Source organism: Schistocerca gregaria, chromosome 7 (genome assembly GCF_023897955.1).
Source record: "Schistocerca gregaria isolate iqSchGreg1 chromosome 7, iqSchGreg1.2, whole genome shotgun sequence".
Taxonomy (NCBI): domain Eukaryota; kingdom Metazoa; phylum Arthropoda; class Insecta; order Orthoptera; family Acrididae; genus Schistocerca; species Schistocerca gregaria.
In genome coordinates, this window is record NC_064926.1 from 113,727,890 (window position 1) to 113,743,605 (window position 15,716).

General features: G+C 44.1%; 1 protein-coding gene across 1 annotated transcript in view; it reads left to right on the forward strand.

Annotated features, from left to right (window-relative positions):
* The window catches only part of LOC126281686 (furin-like protease 1), a 1,379,773-nt gene that overhangs the window by 1,337,225 nt on the left and 26,832 nt on the right, over positions 1-15,716 (forward strand). Inside the window, exon 12 of the mRNA XM_049980852.1 lies at positions 4,210-4,572. Coding sequence (XP_049836809.1) covers positions 4,210-4,572 — 363 coding nt within the window. The remainder of the gene's footprint in view (positions 1-4,209; positions 4,573-15,716) is intronic.

Sequence of the window (15,716 nt, forward strand, 5' to 3'; positions counted from 1 at the left end):
TAACTGAACCGTTTGGACCCGCTTCAAGACCACGTACCTTAAGTGACATTACATTACCGAAAACACAGTGCCCTCTCTACATAACAGATCCCTAGGAGAGACTCAGAGTAAGATCTTATCGTGCTTTATGGCAAAATAAGCTTCAGTTAGGTGCATGTGGACACGGCTCTCCTTTTTCCCGTGTAAACTCAGAAGAGGTCTTAATTACTGGCCGATGTACGAAGTCTCTGCTGTGTGCCACTCTTTATGACAAAAACAAATTAAAACATTCGTATGCTTCAATTATATTCTTATTAAGTTTCAATAACAAATTTTAACATTTAAGTGAAATGAGTGGCACGAACAACTTTTCCCTTGTATGTCTCATTATTGCTATGTGTGGGTTGGGTTGGTATGAGATACGGTACCAACATCGTATTGCACGGAATTTTAACTTCGGATGCAATAAGCAATATCATATTTAGATCAAAGCTTCTTTAACGCTGAACGGAAGGTCAGTTGCTAGTTCCGTGGCCGGAAACTCCAAAACTGGAGTATGGCGGTGGTGGCGGGACTGATTAGTTTTCTGACTGCTTCGATGCGGCCTGCAAAGAATTCCTCTCAGAGTGGCGCTTACATCCTATGCCATCTGTTGTGTTTTGGATGCATTTCATTCTGTCTTCCTCTAAAGCTCCCTCTGTTTCCACGGAACTTTTGCTTGATGTCTTAATACATCTCGTATCCTTCTGTCGCTACTTCTTATCAGCGTTTCTACATGTTCTTCCCCTCACCAACCTCGCAGAAAAACGTCTCATTTCTTATTTTATCACTCCACCTAATTTTAAGCATCCACTTTATGGTAACATCTCAAACGCATCTGTCGTCTCATTTTGCGGTTTTCCCAAACTCAGTCGTACACTTCTGTATAATGCTGGGCCCCAAACGTAGGTCTTCACAAATTTATTCCTCGATAGTAATACCCTTTTTCGGCAAGTAATGCCCTCTTTCGCTGTGTTACTCTGCTTTTTACACCATCATGCGTTATTTTCGTTCCTAGTTGGCAGAATTCCCCCACTTCTTCTACCTAGTCGTCCGCAATTGTGTTGTTAGGTGAATCGCTAATCTTGTTTCTGTTACTACTCATTACCTTAATCTTTCTTACAGTTATTGTCAATCCACTGCATGTCATAATTTCATTGTGACTCATTTCATTGGACTTAGTTGTGTTATTACCGAATCTTGGTTCAAATGGCTCTGAGCACTATGGGACTTAACTTCTGACGTCATCAGTCCCCTAGAACGGAGAACTACTTAAACCTAACTAACCAACGGATATCACACACATCCATGCCCGAGGCAGGACTCGAACCTGCGACCGTAGCGGTCGCGCGGTTCCAGACTGTATCGCCTCACCGAATCTTATCATTGACATTCTTACGCCCTGAATTTCAATTCTGATATTCCCCCTGTGCTTAGGTATGGCTCCCGCCGCATTTGATATCAAGTCTCCCAAAGCTCTAATTCTAATACTGGACCCCTATGTCGACTCTTATTTCTTCTTCTAACAGATCATCAGGCTGCTCCTATCACTTGTGGATGCCTTCAGTGTTAATCCATATCCCTCTGACTAGAAAAAGCTTGTCTCCTTTCCATTTCATTTCGCTTACACCAGCTGTGTCTAAACTGAACCTTTTGATTTCTAGTTCCAAATTTTCAAGTTTCCGCACAACTTTCAGTTTCCCGACATACCGTGTTCATACTCGTAGAACATTACCCGTTCACTAGTTGTTCTATGTTTTGCTCATGGTTACGTCCCCCTGGCAGTCCTTCCGCAGAGATCCAAATGGGGGACCAATTTGCAGTCTTTTTCCAATATTGAGCTTAGAAGAGCACTTCTTCAATTACAGGCCACATGTACAATGGATCACATTATGTCTTTAATTGGGTGTTTTCCGTTGCCGTCTGCATCTTCATGCAGTTCATCATTGCTGGTTATTGCGTCTCTGAGGCGTAGCTTCCTAACCCAAGGGCGAAACCTCTGCCCACTTCTCCGCCCTGTTTGTTAAGGCCGTCTGCAAATTTAAGCAGCGTCTGTTTTAAGCGACTATTTTTCTTTGTTACTTAGTCACATGAGCAACGGCACGTGAACCTTCTGGGGAGAGAGTGAAGATTTGGGGAATTAAATAAAGACACTATCAAACAACACATAAGGTTTTATAATGGATGTGGAAAACTGGTCGAATAACTGTTAATGGAAGAATGTTCATAAATAGTTGGGAAATGGAACCTTGCTACGTGTAAGCTGTATTCCAGTAGTAAGACGGTTGTTTACTGCCATCAGACGGCCGACGTAATATAGTTTTTCGTTCCCACGGCATCAGAGACACTGAGTTTTCCTTCTAGTTCACTGTTTCTCTTTTCTTTCTATAAGTGAAAATATGTTCTTGTTAATCCTTTGTGCTTCTGCACATCGTGAAGCATCTTGCTCGCACAGTTGTCCTGTTTTACGTCTGTTATTATTGTTATTGGGATTTTAGGATGTTCAGTAGTAAGTTGCGTTAGTCTTAGAAACGTTTGACTGCACAATAAATAAGCTTTACTAGAACTTTTGATATGTTTCTTAGCCTTGAATGAAAGTCTTGTAGGTGTAATGCATTTTTTAAACTTTTACTTGTTGTTGTTTTGTTCCTTCATGTTTATGGGCACAGTTTGTGAAAATTATTTGTATGATATTATTTACTCATTTAAAGTATTAAATCATGAAAAGATATTTCATTATTTTTTGTTCATAGCTTTATATTTTACTGCACCGATATGTTACATGATGCGAAAGCATGTCTGCATGTGGCATGCAGCCTATCTGTTTGTGTGCAATTTCTTCTTCAACAATCGGTAATGGTTCATACAGTGTGATACGTTCGAAATTTACTGTCAGAACTATAATTAGAAATTTGTGAGTGAATTATGGCACTCGAACATTGGTTTCTATCGCGCAAACAAGACACTTGCTACAGACATTTTAAGCTGTACTTATACTCAACCAAGATATTGGTGATTATTTTCACAAGGCAACCACAGAAAATTGACAACGTCGTTGTTCTGACGAGGAAGCATTTTGAACTTGTCCGTGTACCTTAGTGAAAGGAGGCAGCGGCTGACATCGAAACATCCGAGGTATGTGACGGCTACCGAAAAGTGACTTATCTATGGATGTCGTTTAATGGAAAGGCAATTGCACATGGATGAAGCAGTCGTGCGATGCCTATCCATGGAAGGGGGACATAGAGAATGACCATAACACGGCTTCATTGTGCAGATAGAGACAGCTGTCACTGACTTGTAGCACCTAGCAACGGTCGGAGGTGCGTGCTAACAGCCGTTGGTAGGACGCGCAACACAGTGTCTGCGCAGAAGCCTCTGGGAGCCAATCTAATAGAGGCCGCACAGGTTCCTTATTCCATTCTGACAACTAGTTGTTGCACTCGTCTCTCTATAGATATTCGGAATGAAAGTAAGCCTCATTGGCTGGTATTACCATTTTATGGTTCAAATGGCTCTGAGCACAATGGGACTTAACATCTGAGGTCATCAATCCCCTAGACTTCGAACTACTTAAACCTAACTAACCTATGGACATCACACACATCCATGCCCGAGGCAGAATTCGAACCTGCGACCGTAGCAGCAGCTCGGTTCCGGACTGAACCACCTAGAGCAGGTAGGCCACTGCGGCCGGCGTCGATTTAGCGTTTGTATTAAAGTGCGATGAGAGTGGCGTTATCGATGCAAGAGGACACTGCGATACGACAGACAGGAATTAAAACTTCAGAGGCGACGTTAGGGCTTGTAGTACGGTTCGTTCAGCAGCGTGTGACCCATTGAGGGGCTACTCTGTGAGAAATTTCAGCTGCAATAGATGAGAGACCAGCCTGATTTGCAGTCCCCTTTCAGTGACGCTTTGTCCACTACATGTTGGCTTAAGTCACAGGCTGCTAGTCCCTAAGACTAGAGTTGAATGCTCGCTTAGCTACTTCAGATATTTTGTGGTTGAGGCCATAATTGAATAAATAAGCTTCGTCATTGACAATCGTGCCGTTAGAAAGAGACGAAATCGAAACACTTTGTCCGCATTGGGTGCCATACGACGCTTTAGTGTGACAGTAAGTCAGGGCTGTTAGGGCAGAGTGGCAGACTGCAGGCTGTGACGCCTCGATGTGTGTGTGTGCGCAGGCAGCGTCTCTGGCTGGGAGCTGGTACTACACGGCACGGAGCAGCCGGCACAGCCAGACGACGACGCCGCCGCCACCGCCGCGCCGCCGCCTCCAACGGCCGCCCCCGGCACGGCCGCCCCCCGCACGCGGCCCCCGCCGTCGCTGCCCCTGGGGGCGGATGCGGGCAAGCAGCAGCAGCGCTGGCCCCCGTACCCCCGGCCGCCCGCGCTTCACGACAACGAAGTGGCGCCGCCCCCGGCCGCGGCGCCCGCCTCCGCCCCCGACGCCGCTGCGCGGCCCCCTTCGGTCGGCGACGCCGCCTCCAGCACCGCCTCCGCCTCGGGCTGCGTGTTGCTCGCCAAGAACGGCCACGGCTGCCTAGGTTTGTGCCTCGCAGTGGCCGCCGGCGCGTCGGCGCTGCTCCTGCAGACAAGGACGCTCGTCTGATGAGGCGCTCAGCCGAACACTGGTCTCCGAGCGAGCCGGAGTGCGAAGGCCAGGGATCCCGTGTGCGGTAGCTAGAGCTGTAAAACGTGGAGGCGGCACGTACCCAGCTGGAGAGCGGACTGTTTGTTTGGCACAGCTGTTCAGTAAGACCAGCGCATGCCGTCACACCTGCCGAAAACAGTACCACCTTCCTCGAGACATCATATTCCTCTCTTCAGCTCAGTCAAACTATTTTGATCTTTCTCGCGAAAAACTCTTTCGTCTTCACGATAATGTTGACCTACACCAAGAATTTTTGACTCTAGAGAATATTCCGAACCATTTCATACAGAACGCTGAGAATAAAATGACCCAACAGAAAATTCGAATGTTTTTGTTTGGAATAACAACTGTTATCAGATCTTGGTGACTTATATTCTGAAAATTACTGTTCGGTTTTGATCTACCATATTTTTAATTGTTCTACTCTGGGTGGTTAACCCAATGAATGGATTTTGTCTTCTTTTAGCGAATTCATACACTTAGCTAGCTATATTGCTCCTCAGTTTCCACAGAATTCATCACATGAATTTCTCCACCGGAATACCAAAGTTTCCCTCTTACCAAACAGAAAGCAGTCTACGACAGTTCCACCTCTCGTCGAACAATTATATCTACGTGCTATGAAACAGAAACGCCTATTCTTTACCGGTTGTACCGGCGTACCTCTTTCAATTGCTGCCACTTCATTGCAACACATTTATTTTGCGCTTCGTGTATTGGGATGTTTTGTGTCATTCACTTACCTGCTGCCACAGCTTGCAAGCACTGTCATGAGCAGTATAAGATCTTCATCGACTCCCATACTTCGAAAAATTACCACACCTCAAAGGCGGAATACGTAATCATCAATCAGTTAACTAGCTCAAAATTCTTTCCAATACTTGTAAAAAATACAGTTTCCATTTACCAAACACTTTACTATTAAGTGTCTGTGAATCACACTCTGCTAGCGATTGTTACAAGATTTCTATGTCCTGGTTTGCCTATTGGAAATAATGAAAGTGAATAACGTTTTACACACCTTCCTTATAACAGTTTTATCATGCGACATATCTCCAACCCACGTCGTTTTATCGTTGACATTGCGAGCCATTCACGTTGTTTACCATCTGACAAGCTAAAGAGATGGAACTACACGTATCTGTACACCGACAATCTCAGAGCGTTAACTGAATCTTAATATTTTGAATGGCTTACTGAACAGCTCTGACGGCAAACATTCGACGAAAGATTACTGTGTGGGATCGCTTGTGCTATTCCTTTTCTATATGCTGCCTATCATTCACCATGCATGTCTTCAAATATTCAAAAAACAGTTTTTTAGCCGAAGTACTTTTTTCATTCCTTTCGCGATTCTTTTTACATCAATATTATTTACGCGCTTCCTTCGGAAGCAACTAGATTGCAGTCTCAAACAAAAATTGTTTTATAACTACGACAAGTGGAACGTTCAAGGCAAAATGTAAAAAAGAATAAATATTTGGCCTATTCGTCCGGTGCTGAACACTAATATTAAACATGTTTTTGCATTTCATTAATTGCTCAAGAAGTTGGTGGAGCTTTTTTACTAGAGGATATGAATTTAATAACTGCAGTAACTGTAACTGTTTTGTAATTCCGCTGGCAGCTTGACTGCTACGGTGAAAAGAAAAAGAAAGACGAAAAACAGAACTTTTTTCTAAGGACGTATTGTTTAGACCATGATCTTTTCTCGTACCGACCTAAAGTGCATTTTATTTCCGAAACATGTACGTGTGTGTTCATAAACAGTGCCAACTATTCGCGCCTGTTGCGCGATTTCGTAGCGGCTGTATGTTTGACAGTGACTGCGTGCGTGCATGTGTGTGTGCGCGCGCGTGTGTATGTGTTTTACGTGATAAACATTCCCCATGCTCTGAATACTGACGCAATATTCCATAATCGCGAATTTATTGACAAATGTATATTGTTCGTCCATGTCGAATCGGAACAGTCATACACAAAAATTATGTGCCTAGCGTTCCTTGAGCGAAAATATACAGTAGACCGCATAGCCCAGCTAATTTTGGACTGAGGCTCCGGCGTTCTTTACTTCCAAGCCCATGGGCCGCATGTAGAACAGTCTTCGTTCGAGACTGAGCTGTACAAATGTCTTGTGTACGACGGAGCAGCGTCTGGAGAAAAAACGTTCTCCTCTACTATAATACTTGGTTTAATGAGAACGTTGAGATCATATCGGCTCGTTATCCAAACTGTACACAGCGTTAACACTGCTGATCGCTTTTCGTATGGCGGTTGATGTACTGAGTACTGAGGACACATTCCCCGTTCCACTACAGATGTTACCGTCTACGAATTTCAAGCTCTCCAGCCTCAACATAAATTACGCACATTATGTAGTATGTATATAAGACGCTTTTGGGTATGACTGTTCGCGAAGAATCATTACTAAGTGGTTTATATGTACACATGTATTCGTATTTCAAGTGCAATTATGAAAAGCGTTTGCAAATGTTGGAACTGTGCTGAAGTGGGGACAGCGCCTGTGTGTAGAAACGTTCTCCTTGAATTGAAGGAAAAGTCCGGCAATGTCCCAATATATCCCCCAGCAGTATTACTTACGTGTTAGAGTGCTGTTTAGTTGTAGAGGTAGCGAAATATTGCGCATGGAAGCGCAATGTTGGTTGTGTTTCCTTATTTGTTTAAAGTTCTGTTGAGTTATTATTGATATCGATAGTGGTTTAATATGGGATTAACTTTAGTATTGTTTGAACGATTTATTTCATTGTTTTAGTTGAGTTATTTTATGTAATGTCAGCCACCGGGAGCTACTCCATTTGCACGTTTGACGCACAAAATGTTCATCGCAGCTTCCACGAAGTAAGGAAATTTTTATAAGTGGTATCGGGAAATTAAGCAAGTGGCTTTCTCGCACGCAAGGGTAGTAAGTGCATTAATTTGTTCACTTGCAAAACCTAAATGTGTTTGTTGTTAAACGTATTGATTTTACACACAGCATGTCAGTTACCGATATGTTCCATTAGAGTTAAATAACACAGTCAGAGGATGTAAAAGTTATATGTCAATTATACTCAGGACCTTACTAGATTTGGAGTAAACTAAATGTGTCCAGGGAAAATGAAGGCACATGTTTCGTAACATTCCCAACAAATTCTACATTTGGATTTGCAGGATAATTTATGTGCTATTTGCTTTGCTAAGTTTTTATAGTGGGCTCTGTCTAGAAACGTAGAGGCGTTTTACTCTTTCCTAAGCCACTGAGTCCTGGGATGTACTGCTTGAGGTGTACGTAATGGGCTGTATTTATAAATTGTGATGGTTGACGCTGGCGCGGGAGCTCTTGGTGGTTTTATGTGATGATGATGATAACGCTGATGATATATGTTTTCGCCTGTACAGCATGCCTCTTGAGTACACGTCTACTTTATTCTGTTGTAAATCTTTCTGTAAGAAATCCACTGTTACTTCACACCATATTCAAAAACACGTACTACATATTGTGTGTGTGTGTGTGTATATAGTTTCTACTAGAGAAAATCTACGAATCACTCAAATATATGTGTATAACAGTCACGTAATTACTTTTTAATTTTTGTTATATTACGCCGTAATCAAGACACGGTACTAAAATACCTTCCTTCATGTGACAGGTTAATTTCGTCAGTTGTTCCTTTGCTGACATTCTCCGTTTTGCTTGTTTCACGTCTGCATTCTGGATAGTGTCGAAGGTCTAGTAGCTTCTCTCTAGTAGGAGCTCAGTACCCAAAGCTTACGTTAGTTCCTGTGTGCAAGTAAGTCAATGCAGAGGCAGCTGGTAAGATTGTGTTGAATGATTTGTCTTGATGTTTCTTTGTAAGACGACATATCTTTCACGAATAGAACAGTATTTGTACAGTATGATTAAGGATGAAAATTATAAAACGAAGGTGTTTTCATACCGATGTTATTGTGATGTAAAAAAAAAAAAACAAGAAAGCGCATAAAAAGAGTAGAAAGAGAGAAATGATATTATTTAAAAATAAAAACTGATATGAACAGAAGGCAGCTCTTATTGACAACATTCCAATCTTCGGACGTGGCGGACGGAACAGCATCATGCAAAGGACGCAAGACGCGATGACTAGACTGCGTGCAGGTAGATTTGGGTAGCAACTAATGAAAATTTGTTTTGAAGAAAAGGTTTGATAGATTTTGTTCACTTCCAGATGGAGTTAGTAACACTCAGACAGTACTGTTTGATTGTACGTACCTCTGTAGCTCAGAATAGCTCTCTCTCTCTAGGTTTTACGTTAAAAAATTGGTTTTCTGTTCCATATTCACATGTAAAATAGTTCTGACCACAGTCAACATGTAGTAGCTAGACATTACCTGTAGGAACTAGGGACAAATCACATACTTACAGACAGTATAAAAAATAATTACATACTTAAAATAAAGTTTGTTGTGTTTAATGGAATAATGATTAACAAAGTAGTAGCCAAAATATAAACAGTGAAATTACTCATTGCGTGACGCAACTAACGAAAATTTGCATAGGAAATCTACACACATTGCAGCTGTTATTTGGAATTATAGAAACAAAGTAAGATTAATAACTGAGGAAAAGTATTTGAGTATTACATCGTATGCACGAAGAATACTTTACTCCATCTCTAGGGCACTCATTGAAAAAATTTCACTTATGATTCACACATTCAGTCAACAGTCACTAGTTTCACAGAGGAAATTTTCTCGACCGAAGTGTATCTCGCTTTGTCATGTGTGTGATCTGTCTATGAATCTGTCACTAAAACTGAAGGCACAACATCGTCTGCTGCCTGTGCGTGATGCCGTTCCACGTCTTGTGTCCACACTCACTTCCATCATTCCTTTCGTACCAATGTCAGCTTTCCGTTTGTTTCGTCAATATGTTACGTCTGAATGACAGACAAAAGAATGTTTCTTGGCTCACTGTTTCCCTTTTATTTTCTTTTTCTTGTCGACTGGTGTGTTACTGTGCTTCTCTGGTTTTCATTCACGCTTGCAACAGCTGGGGAAAACGAGAAACTATTGTTATTTGGGCTGATTATTTTAAGAAATGAAACACTGACGTTACAGTAGAACTGTGTAGGGCTTAAAATATGTCGCTAAATCACGCCTTCCATGACCACGGGAAAAATGCGTTTGATGTCTGCCATGTCCATCATTTTAGAGACGGTTGCGGAACTCGGCTATACGATAGAGGATGCCAAATTAAAAATCTTTTAGCCGTCAATTTTCAACCTTATTTTCTTTGGCAACCACTTTTAGCGTTTTACTACGCCATCTTGAGACCCCTGAATGACATGTAGGAAGAATCTACCTTGCTTGTGCTCAAAACAGAGGCCAGCAATACTGGTATTAGTAGATATTTTCTTCAGAGATCACTTCAGCCATGACCTGCCGACTGTTCTGTTGCCAGTATGGAAGTATTCTCCGGAGGCATTATTTTTAAATTATAATTAATTATGTAGTATCGAAAGAAGAGAGATCTCAGCCATTATGTTTGGATAATGAGAAAACCTAGTGTAAGGTCGTCCTGGCAGAGCTATGTTAACGTGTTCACGTCATTCGAGGGCTCGTCTTCACCAGGACGCTTCATTCGCGCCTTCACTACACGGTAATATATCTATTGTTACTGCTAACGATTAGGAAGCGGTAAGAGATAACCGGAAAGGATAACTTACTAATTGTGGTTTAGAGTCTCGCTCACTTTCTCCCCTCGTATTCTCACCCTGTGCATTTTCAGCACCTTCATCCATTATCATGGAATATTGCAAGACTGTTTTCGATCGTGTCGTAATGGCTATGTAACTCCACACATCCAAAGCTTCGGTGTCGTCTCAGACCCCTGTCGGCCATTTTTGATTTAGGTTTTTTTTACCTCTCCAACACTTGAACCAGATGCCTAGCAGTTCATTAAGGCCACAGACGTTGAAACTTCCTGGCAGATTAAAACTGTGTGCTGGACCGAGACCCAAACTCAGGACGTTTCCCTTTCGCGGGCAAGTGCTCTACCATCTGAGCCATCCAAGCACGACTCACGCTCCGTCCTCACAACTTTACTTCAGCCAGTAACTCGTCTCCTACCTTCCAAACTTTACAGAAGGTCTCCTGCGAACCTTGCAGAACTGGCACTCCCGGAAGAAAGAATATTGCGGAGACATGGCTTAGCCACAGCCGGGGGGATGTTTCCAGAATGAGATTCTCACTCTGCAGCGGAGTGTGCGCTGATATGAAACTGAAAGGTAGAGGTCCGGAGTTCGAGTCTCGTTCCGGCACACAGTTTTAATCTGCCAGGAAGTTTCATATCAGCGCACACTCCGCTGCAGAGTGAAAATCTCATTCCGGCCACGGACGTTTTCTATGAGTCAGTCTTGCAATACGACTGTAATGATTGTGTCGACGAGACTCCGTACTTTAATAACGCTCCCGCACGGTCTTTCTTTGCGTTTATTTTAGAAGATAGTTGTGTTTCGTGAAATATTACCATTCGTAGACTGGTTCGGTCGCTATGCTCAACTTGCCAGTGTCCTCCCACAGATCCATTCCTCCCAAGGGCCAGGGTCGATTAGAAGCTCAGATTGTAGGAGGGTGTTAATATGTTGCCCTGGTGGCACAATTCCCAGTGGACCATAGATATTCTAACCAACATTCTTGTTAGCATCTGTTTTACTGTAGTTTCGAGATACACTGTGTAGGTGTAGTACACCCCAAAGATGTAACACGTTTGCAACATCCAGTTATCAAAATCAGATTGAAATTTGTCTTAAATCCGCTTGGAACATGGAAAAGCCGGCCGCGGTGGTCTCGCGGTTCTAGGCGCGCAGTCCGGAACCGTGCGACTGCTACGGTCGCAGGTTCGAATCCTGCCTCGGGCATGGATGTGTGTGATGTCTTTAGGTTGGATAGGTTTAAGTAGTTCTAAGTTCTAGGGGACTAATGACCACAGCAGTTGAGTCCCATAGTGCTCAGAGCCCCCCCCCCCCCCCCCCCCCCTTTGAACATGGAAAAATCAGTGGCTGCTGTTGAGGGCTGACGACGCATGATACGATTGCACGAGGAACGTTAGGGTCGGGGTTGTGGAAGGCTGGTGAGATGGGAGCCCAGCTGTTGCAAGCACTGCTAGCAGCAGAGCAGAGCAGAGGAGAGGAGAGAGAGAGAGCAGTTGCAGGGAGTCGTGGTCGTGGTGTCTGTGTGGGTGGTGCTGGTGGCGGGCTTCTCTCCACCCCGGCTCACCCTGCCTGGAGGCGGCGCGTCGGCGTCGCGGCGCAGCTCGCCCCCACACGGTGAGTGGCCGCGCTAACCACCTGCTAACCACCGCTAACCAACCACTAACCAACCACCCCGCCGCACACCCGCCCCGGCCGCACGCATCCCTAATCGAACCGCGCTGGCTGCGCACGCGACTCGCATAGTTACAGCGCGATAGAATACACACTGTCCGATCAAAAGCAGCCAGACACCTATTGACGAATGTTGATGTGGCGTCTCTCCACCTCTCGTCTCTATAACGGCTTTGAAATTTTGCTGCGGACAAACTCGGTAAGGTGTCTGGTTTCGGCTCTTGACGGATAACGTGCTACTAGTCCTGCAGAAATCCAGAGGAGATTGTGTTGATGGACGCTTGGGTGTGGAGCGAAGTCGGTATTCTAACTCATCCCAGAGGTCACCACTTAACACTTCCGGGCTGAGATGCCGTGGTCCACACGTAAGTCTCTACCCTGAGGTTTCGCTTTCGACTGCGGAAGGCATCCTCCGAGGACAATCGCCAACTGCAACGAGAGCACGAGTGAGAGCCGTATATATAAGCCATCTAGAGGGCGCCGCTGTCAATCACGTGACGTCGGCTGTGCTATGATCTCTGATATTGCCAACTTTCTCAATTGAAATTAATCGATTGTCACGCTGTTGCTGCAATGTTGATATCCATATCTTAGTGCCTTCATCTTTTCTGTTAAAATTATTGCAGTGTTTGGCAATCTCAATGGGCTCTCTGTACATTCGCGCATAATAATGTGACGTTTTGATATGACGGTCGTCTCACTAAACTTTATTTCATGATCACATTCCTGAAACACATGGACCACGACATATCAGCCCGAAAGTGTTAAGTGATGACAACAGCCACCGTGAAAGCCTTCATTCTATCATCCCAGAAGTGTTTAGTTGGCTGCAGGTCGGAATTCTGGGCAGGACAGTACGAGGGGTGGTCGAAAAGTTTCCAGCCCGAGATAGTTACCGTAACGTCTCGTGCAAACACCACCACCGACTTTTATGGTGACTCTTTGTGGGAATGCAAGTCAAATGTCGGGTCACCAGTTTCGTTAGCTTTGGCACTAGGCTGTGTTGTATACCGCAGCGTAAAATGGCGAGTATCGAGAGGATCGAGAACCGTACTGCGAATGAATATCGTCATTCGAAGGGAAAGCCGCCTAAGGAAATTGCGGGGGACATGCGGAATATACTTAAGGACAGTGCTCCGTCTTAAGCAACAGTGAAAAAGTGAATGTCCGACTTCAAACGTGGAAGAACGAGCGTGGAAGATGCACCGAGGAGTGGAAAGCCATTGATGAAACAGTGACTGCAATTCACGATGCCATTTGGCAGGATCCTCGAACAATGTTGCAGCACATTGAAACCACATTTGGAATCTTTCATGGAAGTACTCATGACATTGTTGTGGATATTTTGGGAATGCGGAAAGTTTCACCTCGGTGGATCCCGAAGAACTCGAATGCAGTGTTGTGAAGAAATCGTCCGCCAATTTGAAGCGATGAAGACGGCTTTCTTGAAAAGTTTCCGACGATAGACGAAATATGGGTTCACCACTACCATCCTGAGACAAAATCAACACTCGCAACAATGCAATCATTCTTCATGCCGCCCGCATCTCGTGGCCGTGCGGTAGCGTTCTCGCTTCCCACGCCCGGATTCCCGGGTTCGATTCCCGGCGGGGTCAGGGATTTTCTCTGCCTCGTGATGGCTGGGTGTTGTGTCATGTCATTAGGTTAGTTAGGTTTCAGTAGTTCTAAGTTCTAGGGGACTGATGACCATAGATGTTAAGTCCCATAGTGCTCAGAGCCATTTGAACCATTCTTCATGCCCTACCCCAAAAAAATTCCGTGAGAAAAAAATGAGCCGGTAAGGTGATACAATCGGTCTTCTGGGATGCAGAAGTGGTAATTATGGTAGATTACTTACAAAAGGGCGTAAATATCATTGCGTCGTAATATCTCTACCTCCTGCGCCGTTTCAGAGAAGAGACAAAGAAAGAAACGTGCGGAAAATTGGCTCGTGGAATTATTTTGCATCAGGACAACGCACTGGCGCACAAAGCCCTCGAAACACTGGAAATTCTGCGTGACTGCGAGTTTGAATTTTTACGGCGTCCGCCAGTTTCTCCAGATTTGGCTCAATCAGACTTTTTCTTTTCCTATACCTAAAGCAAAACCTCAGAGGACGACAATTTGACAATGATGATGTGATGGATTCTGTAAACACTCGGTTGGACTCGAAATCGAAGACCTCTTATTTGAATGGTTTGCGGACATTATCTGAGCGTACCCGCAACTGCATTAGTGTACACGGGTATTAAATTGAAAAATAAATTGGTGTTATGGAATTTCTGTCATTTCAAGAATTTTGTTAATCAAACAACATTGGCTCAAAGATGCTGCTTTATTTGAAAGTGTGTTACTAGCCTAATAAAGTCATCCGCCACCGAATTGTTCTTCCATTTCTTGCAGTACACAGTGCTGTAAGATCTGTTTACATCCTTCCACATTTAGCCATTTCGTGAGGGTGTTAGGGGAACCTCAACCTAATCACGAAAATCTCACCCTACCGTAATACTGCCTCCTCCGCATTTCAATGTTGGCACTGTACGTGATGACAGGTAATTTTCTCCAACCATTCGCCAAACCCAAACCATTCCATGACACCGCCATAGAGTACAACGTGACTGAGCAGTCCAGATCACTCTTTTCCAGTCATCCACAGTGCACTGACGCCGCTCTCCACGCCGCCTCAACTATCGCTTAGCGGTAATCAGGAATGTCTGGCTAAAGATGAGCTGCCCGGTCGCACCATTTTAACTTCGTACTCAGTCAGTGCCCTAGCTAAAGCAATTGTAACGCTTCAGAGCTTATGAGTAATTCCTTGTGCTGATTTCAGATGATTTTTAACACCCCATCCCCTCCCTTGTGCAAGGCTCGGCGGTCGCTTTCCGCCAGTCCGTGAGATCTATCTGGTCTTGGTTCTGGTATGGCTCTTCTTTCGCCCTTTAGCCATCTGTATAGCTTTGGATGGGTTGAAGTGTCAGTGATGGCACTAATGCTCACGTGACATCCAGTCACTAGTCCATGTTCGAAGTCTCTGATCTTTCCTGAGCGACACATTTTGCCGTTAGTACTTCTGAACTGAAAAGGCAGTACTCACAACCTCCTTTTATACTTCCAACCACCTATCATGACTTCTAGTGGTCAATTTCGTATTATACAGCAGTGTCTGGGTACTTCTGATCAGATACTGTTAGCCGCAGGGGGAACTGTCATTCAGTGTCCACTTCCTAACTCAATATGCTCGCAGAGTCTGAACAATCACTGTCTTATGGTCCATCTCCGATAAATAATGTTTACTACAACAGTTAAAACTACTTCTTACTCGTACATTACTCATTTATCCTGATTACGTGAAGAGCTTCATCCATCAGTTTTAGCACAGTCTCACTGCCCTCGTCGCTAGCCACACACTTAGCTTGCTTGCGCTGTGATTGTACAGAGTTTACGACCGTATTCTGCCTCAGTAACTAAGTGAAGGATCTGAAAAAGTACGAAGTGGTGAGAGCAGGGCGCAAATAGCTCCGTTCACTCATAGCACAGGCCATATTTTATTCTGTACAAGACGATACATTTATTTTTGATTGTGGCTGTTCCTTCACGTGAGAATTAAATGTACAGAAAAGTTTATCTTCAAAACAAGTTTTACGGGGGACGTACAATACGTTACGACATTTAA